The 8,171-nt window shown below is 45.8% G+C and overlaps 1 protein-coding gene across 1 annotated transcript in view; it reads right to left on the reverse strand.

Annotated features, from left to right (window-relative positions):
* caskb (calcium/calmodulin-dependent serine protein kinase b) overlaps positions 1 to 7,587 on the reverse strand; it is a 26,943-nt gene extending 19,356 nt beyond the window's left edge. Inside the window, 2 exon segments of the mRNA XM_086223089.1 lie at positions 16 to 128; positions 6,616 to 7,587. Of these exon segments, the coding sequence (XP_086079215.1) occupies positions 16 to 128; positions 6,616 to 6,674 (172 nt within the window). The 5' untranslated portion in view covers positions 6,675 to 7,587.
* Between the last annotated feature and the right edge of the window lie 584 nt (positions 7,588 to 8,171).

An 8,171-nucleotide genomic window follows, 5' to 3' on the forward strand; every position in this document is an offset into this window, starting at 1 on the left:
TAGGGTGGCGCTCACCTTCTGTGCTGAGGCCGGGGCTGGAGGTGAAGCTGGCCACATCCACGATCTTTACAGCGAACTGCTGGCCTGTGTCCCTGTTGATGCAGCGCCTCACCACGCTGAAGGGACCCCTGCAACACACACAAACACATGGTTAGTCACAGACACCTACAACAAGACACGAGCCTTCAGGTCTGTGTGTGTGTGTGTCAAACACGCTAATGTGCACATTTAAACACATGCAGCCGCCTGGTGCAGTAACAGTCAGACATGGTCTGTGAGGATATTCTGGAGACACAGTGGGTGGCTGGCTATGCATCGCAGCCTCCATGCTGGTGCCAATGGGAATTATAGACCAGCGGTGTGCAGCACAGCTGTAAAAGCTAAAATAAAAGCTTTATTATAGAGACTTGAGTTAGTCAGGCCAAGCCAACAGTACCATGTTGATTTATGGCAAAAGGAGGTGGCAGACACTGGAAGGTTAGGTTTCCTGATTTAACTAGATTGTGGATCCAACAGGAAGCAAAGAATTCTCCAGATCAGATATGGAAATTGAGGAGAAGTTAGAGCCCCTCTCGGTTAGTGAGGCAGATAATGAAAGATTTTTGTTGGGCTTGACAAAAAGAAAGTGTATTTTCTTCCACGAGATTATTCTCAGACACTGACACATTTCAGGATTGTAAACACATCGGTGATGAGTGTAATAAATCATAAGACAATCCATTTGACATGGAGGAACCACAGAGTTTAGTCACAGTGGATCAGCACTCACAAAAAACAAGGAAACACAGATTAAATATTTCTACAAGTTCCTCAAACCTAGACCTAGTTACTGCAGACATTCCACAGTTCCCACTGGTGAGCATTGGATTACCAGAACAATAACAACAGCACCATTACATCGCTAACAGCGGCGAGAACAGACACGAGAAGCTTAGACGTTCGCACATTCTCCGGCTCCTTTCCCACTGAGTGTTTTACACACGCGCGAACGCGCGCGCACGCACACGCGCGCACACACACACACGCACACACCCCTGCCGTGTTGCAGCTGTCTCTACATCTCAAAAGTCTACAATCTTCTGAGGTGGAACCAATCCTACTGGAAACACCCATTTGGTGTTATCATGCTGCGTCTATAAACCAACAGAATGCAGTTCAAGCATGCAAGCCTGTCCCACAAATGCTGCGTACAATTGCGATTCGTCTACCGCATCTCCTGGGACGATTCACGCAAAAACAAACCATGCTTGTGCACCCTGTTAGCCATGAGAACCGTAAAACACTACTACCGACGGGCTGACGACCCCTCTGACCTTTGCCCTCGCGGGGTGATGTGCAGGAGCAGCTGCCACAACGCAGGAACACGATGGAGTTTGTGATGCACGTCAGAGGTTTGGGGACTGCAACCACAGACTCATTTAATGCGTGTCAATAAAACTCATTACCGCTGTTAAGCAATGAGGTGGACCAGCCAGACTTTATGCATCAACCTCATTTGTAAGCTTGGCCGTCAATTCAAGAGAACACGGAGAATCAATTCATAAACGAGGCCGTTTGGACGATATATGTGAAAAGGAGAGGAGGGCTATTTAATTTAATTTAATTTAATGAATTCAAAGGCCGTTTGGAGTAAGCAGCTGGAATATAAACGGCAAGAGAGAAAAGCGCGAGTGTGCCGTAACGTGAGGAAACAGAGGCCGCATGCCATAATGACATCACTGCAGCTGTGCTGAGTGGGTTCACACAAAAACGCCCACACATGGCTCACATCCGACGGCAGCAGTCATCAAACATTAGGCCCAAGTGGCAATCTTTACAGACTGCTGCTTGGCTCCTTTCTACCCTCTCCTTCATGTAAATCAAAGACGCAAACATTCATCCTATAAGTGAGCCCAACTTCCTTTGAGGTGTTGGAGTCCCGCCCCTCCCCCGTCCCCCCCAAAAAATAAAAGATTTTTTTTTAAAAATGGGGACAGGACACATCTGTAGCTGCAGACTCAACAGTACCAGGACTGCTCTCCTGAGAGCAACCATCTTTGAGTTTTGCTTAGAGCAGCACTTTAGCTGTGGCCAGGAGCGAGCATAATTCACCGTGTTTAGTCTGCACCCCACAACGCCCCCAACCCCCCCCCCCCCCCAAAAAAAAAAATCTGAAGGGAAATTGATTGTTCAGCTGTGTGATACAGAAATACAATTTCAGTGAGTTTATCAGGTCAGCGAATTATTGGTGCCGCTGTTGCCCGAGTTAAATAAATCGGATCTTATCAGCCCGTTTGATCAGCAGACGGGGAGAAGTCCCTCCATCCTTACACTTTGACTAACATCTTCATGATAACACAGTAGGATCAACGGTGCTCATAACAATTAGCATATGTATGTGTATTTTTCCCTCTCTCCTTGAATGGGATTTCAGAAGTCAATTCAACTGTGTTAATGAATGAATCTCCACAGTGCAGCTCCACAATAATCCAGAGTGCTTCCTCATGCAAATAATGGAAACAAGCCTTTGAATATCATCGTGGAAATTAGCATTCAGCTGGCAAACTCAAATTTAGAGCAGCGGCAGCCTCAGGATGTAGTCTACAAGGCTTGAGAGGTGAGGGAACCGTCCATTCACAACTATTGATCTTGCGCGCGTGGGCAGCTACAAAACTCTACTGTACACGGCGAGGAGGCCATTTGGAACAAAAGCTGAGACGATAAAGGCTGCTTAGCTCATATTAGTATTTTTCAGCCTCAGATATCCTGTTTCTTTATAAAAATGGATTTTTTTTCCTCCTCCCCTCGTGACAAACAGATGTGAAAATGGCAGGGTGGGTAATGTGATCGGTTATTGTTCCCAGCAGGAATTCAACATCTTGCTTCAGGACACTTCAACTCAGTGGCACGTCGGGGGAATTGAATCCTGGATTTTCCAGCTGAATGCCCCCCCCCCCCTTCACATACATACATGATGAAACAATAGGAAGTTCAACTGCATACAAATCAAAAACTACACTAACCATGAAGCTGTGCTTTTATGCATGAGCTACAATGAAGAAGTGTAGAATTACATGAGTGTACTTGCAGCCGACTGAGCTGTGACCCACTGCCTTGCGCTCCACGGTGAGTGCTTGCAGCTCTCCTCGCTGTAATACGAGGGGTCGACGGCGGTAGGGGAATCTATTGTACAAGTCTGCTTTCTGATATTTATATTATATTAATTTTTTTTTTTTTTGCACCAAGAATCACATCTTTGCTGGATTTCAATCTTCAACACGTGGCAGTCAACGTGAGGCTCCATAAATGAGAGCTGAGAAACCTCCACCGGTTGAGCAAACGTGTCAAATATTTGCCGTTGTTAATCCCGATTCTTCAGGACAAACAGTATAGGGGACAGCGGGGATGCGAAATATACCCCTTTATACCCTCACCAGAATGTTTGCTTTAGTTTTACAACATTGCACAGTGAGACATCTTGACATTATTATTCTTTATTTTACACATTTTATGGACTAATTCCTCCCCTAGACATGCATGAGGTCATAAACAGATGAGACGATCACTGGTGGAAATGAATTTGATTTACAATCGAAACTGACAAAACTGACAATTCACTCGCGAAGATAAAAGCTGTAACAAGCTTAAAGGGTAATTAAGTACTGCTTCAATAAAGTTGCTGTCATTTTGTGTTTTTAAAATAACAGAAACTGAAGACAATTCCACCGGCGGTTCAGAAATACAACTCTTAATAACTACAGAACAACACAAAAAATAAAATACTTTTAAGTGCGGCCCGTTCCATTTCTCCAACCGACCCAGAATCAGCTAGAGGACTGATGACTTCATTGGTTTAGAAAGAATTGCACATTCCAATATTCTTGGGTCTAATGAGCACCCCAGGGCTGAAATAAAGAGCAAAGTGACTCCAATAGAGCTCCTCAACAAGCCAGCGGTCTCATTCTAGCAGAATCATTACCAACAGAAAGAGCTTTAATTGCTTCAGGTCTTTGCCAACACTTCACCCGGAGCTGAAATATCAAGCACAGGCCTGCGGTTAGTGATTTTAGCATGTATTTATTATGTAAACTGCAAACAATGAGCAGAAATGGAGCAGGGCCTGTTCAATAGTCCGTGTCATCTTCCACTGCAGATAATCCAATCAGAAATGACACCTGACCCGTTTGATCTTCCTCTGTTGAAATGAGGCTGGTAATTAACCACAGAGGATTCAAATTAACATTTGCATGCATGAGCAGTAAAATCAGACAAAGCCCATGTGTGTCTTTACTGCGAGGCTACGTTAACATAAGCGCTGGTGGTGTAACCGGGGTCCAGCTGGATGGGAGTATTTGGAATCTTGCGCATCGTGTGAGCTTACTTAGCTCTGAGCGCTGCTAGTGACACAATCGTAACACAAGTGGACAAGTAGGCTCTGCCGGTGCTTTGATGTCTAAAAGTCATGATCATCCAAAAATCACCACTAAGGGAAAAGACAAAACTAATTACTACAGACCTCTTAGGGATGAAGGGCTTTAATATGGAGGGTATGAACGGCTGTGAGAAGCATCTGGAGTCTGCTGGGTTGCCAATGAAACCGGCAGGTCCGCGAAAATATGAAACCATCAAGTGAACTGCAATATTTGGTTTGGCTGGGAAACAGAAGCGATGTTAGACTGTGTGTATCAGCTGAGAATTAAAAAAAAAAAAGAAAAAACACCAAGGATGGCTAATTAGCTCCGCCCCCTGCGAGATAATGCAGAGAAGAGTACACAAGCGTCATGGCGTGCTACTTGGGGACCAAATCGTGATTCAACAGGTACGTAAACCCAAGTTTTGGTTTCGCTGTTGAACAAAAATGAATAGATTTGATTGGATCTGCTGCATAAACCTGCAGGCATGGCTCATTAGCTCCGCCCTCAAAGAATTGTTGACATGCCAATACTACATGGTATTTTCTTGAGAATAACAGATTTTTAAAAGACTGGAACATTAGACTAAGTATATATATCTTATGCTGATAAGATATTTTGGGGGTTTAAGAAGAATTAACTGAAAATCTGGACTCTATAACTGTGATATCAACCCAAACTGAGGCTGCTGTGAGCCAGTCGACTCCTTGTACGAATCAAAATGAACCGAACTTAACAAAACCAAAACACGAGTCCAACAGCGTGATTCTTCAAACCTGAGCGGTCAGATTCTCACCCTGCCCTTGATCCTTTCAGTACAAAAGTATGGTGTTATTTATGTGAATAACTGTGTTTCCACGAACTCTTCAAACTGGGTTTTAATTATAGTCGCTACCTCATTCTCTACCTCAAGGTATTGATCATCGTACTTGAAGTTAAAAACAAAGCGGGAGATGGCAGCCTGCTGCAGTCACTGTCTGCTGACATTATTTATATCTTTAGCCTCAGGGCCATCCCATTCCCAACTCCACTTGTCTTCATTGATCTGCCTCAGCCTCACCTCCCACTCTGGGTTGAGGAAAAATGATCCCCTCCTTCTCCCTGCAACACATCCCAAGACGCCAGGACTCAACACACTTGATCCATCAACTGCAGTTTCACTAAGGAACTGGCAGGCTAAGAGGGATTTTCTGGTCTTTTCTGTAACATAAATGTTGCATCTTGGTTCTTTACTCCAGCTTACGCTACGCCCCAGACTACTCTCGTCTCATGTTTTACTCCTCTGCAGATCTGTTTGGACGGAGTGACCATAACACACACACACACACACACACACACACACACACACACACACACACACACACACACACACACACACCTGTTTCAACACTTTGCACAAGTGTTTGCAGAAAGCTGCAATCATTCACAGTAGGTGGTTTTAATTTTCTGTCGTGCAGTGACTGAAGCGCCTGGATTGACCATCAATTAGTAACCGCGGCAACATAAAGTCTTCAGATAAAGGCCTGAGCATGTCTCTTTCCTCTGACACAAACTTAACGGACCCTCAGACCTCCAGTACGCGGAGCCTCTAAGTGGGGAGGGGGCTAACTGGTGGTAGCCTTGGATTGATGGGTCTGTCAATCTTCCCGCCTCACTTCCAGGAGCAGACGTCTCTCACCATACAGATGTAAAATGCAGATTGTGGCAGCTTGACAGTTTACATCTCGTGTTTTACATAAAACCGCCTTCTTGACAAGCCAACTTTCTAGGGGTCAAACTGGGGGGGTGGGGGTGAGAAGGTTAAAAAAAATCCTATTTACTTGTTATTCTAGATGTGCAGTAACACATCCTACATTTTAGTCAGAGGCTGTCGGTTCAGAATATGAATGAACTTCTTCACTAACTACAACAAATACAAGTCAATTTCTCCGGCGCTGTATTTTTCAGGCCTAAATGTAGAAGTTTGTGTCTGGTACACGTGTAGCAATACTTTAGAGTTCCCATTCAGTATGGGAGGGGTTGAAGCGGTGGTCTCCTGCTCTATTAATGCTAATCCCCATGCTAAGTTGCATGGCATTGGCTAATTAGCAAGACTAAAACACCTGTGGGCCTGCAGCTGAATAGTTGCCCCCACTGTAGCTGAACATGTGTGTCATTATAATGAGAGGAAACAACTGAAAACAGTCAAACATGTTTAGTACAGGCGGTTAATGACATAACTTACTTTCCAATCACCTCGCACAGCTCGTAGACATCTTCGAAAAGCACGTCGTCGTCCGCCATGGTCCTCAGGTAAACGAGGATGCTCTCCCCAAGTTATCCCACCCACACGGGGTTTAGAGGAAACAATTATCTTCTTGCTAAATGGGGATAATGTTGGGTCAGGTTGTAGACTCTTGGAATGTTAAGCCCCCCCCCCTCCCCCTGTGTCCGTGGCAGGAAAACCAGTGGTCACTGTCCAAGTTAGCCCGCTAGCCACATTAGCTGGCGTCCAAGGCTGTCACACCACGGCCCCACCTTCTCCCGGTAAGCTGGCTAGCCAGCGAGCTAGCTAGAGAGTAACCACGGAGCAGACCGCAGGGCGTGGAGGTTTGTAGAAAAACACTCCTCTTTGCATGGCTCAGGTCTGCATCTTTCTGTGGGATACTGTCAAGCACCGGACTCCTTCGGCAGTACCCCCGGACACTTCCCGCTCTGACCAAGATGCTCTCTTCACCGCAAGCTAACGGGGGTCTCGAAAATGGTAGGCTAGCTGGGCTGATATGAGCTAGCTGACGATGGATTTACCGGTTGGCTCTCGCCGTTATTGCGCCGTGCACACCCTGTGTATCACAGATGGCTTATCCCACCGAAGACGTACTGTGGCCGGGCTACAATATGCTTCAGCTTCCTGAGCCCAAATGGAAGACGTTCACCTTCATGTCCACGACAGCGTTGTTGCATACACCATTTGTGCTTGTGAATATTGAAATTATATCCAATACATCGCAGCCTTCGTCCACCGTCGCTCCAGTTCAGATGCTGTTGGCTGGCTGGCTTTGACTGGCTGCTCCTCCGACTTCCAGAAATGACAGGCTCCTCCCTCTATCGTCCAAGAAATGGCAGAGCCAAAATGGCGCCGTTCGTTAGGGCCCGCGTTTGGATTTCAGTGTCGCTTGAGCCAAGATGGCAACCGGCGGGGGTCAGACGGCGGCGCAGTTTCCTAATCTCCTCCAACGATTTCATCTAGTCTGTCCCGCGCAGGCGTCGAGCATCAAAGCCCACCACCTTACGTCAGCCTATCTCCCCTTTTCTCTCCATCCTTTTAGAATGCATCCTATACCTCCTCAGTTTCTCCTTTATCTGTCGTAATTAAGTCGTTTCACGGACTCATGAATAAGCCCCTTTACTCACTTACTGGACGAGCTTTACTATCAGTGATTCCCAAATTCCCCCGGGTTTAGAGGGAGGATCCTTGGAAATATCCCACATCAGGGAATGTTTATTGGATTGGAATTTCTTACCGATCCCTGGGAAATCTCAGTTATTGTGTTTGTCTTATGTTATAGGAAGATTGAGAAAATCAACTCAGCAGGTAACAGCGATTCCTCTGGTGGTGATGGAGGCAGGTACAGGGATGCAATTAGAACTTCCTCAGGTGTGGGAAGACAGTGAGTTGGTGGTGCCCCCTAGAGGCGATGAGAGGAATTATATGTCATTTTGAACATATCGAGTCACTCAAGAAGAGCTGGGACCAAATTGATAAACGTAAATTTCCGGCAAAAAGTTGAGTCTGAACAT

Source organism: Aulostomus chinensis, chromosome 1 (assembly GCF_037954235.1).
Source record: "Aulostomus chinensis isolate RoL2024-O1b breed Wild chromosome 1, RoL_Achi_v1.0, whole genome shotgun sequence".
NCBI lineage: Eukaryota > Metazoa > Chordata > Actinopteri > Syngnathiformes > Aulostomidae > Aulostomus > Aulostomus chinensis.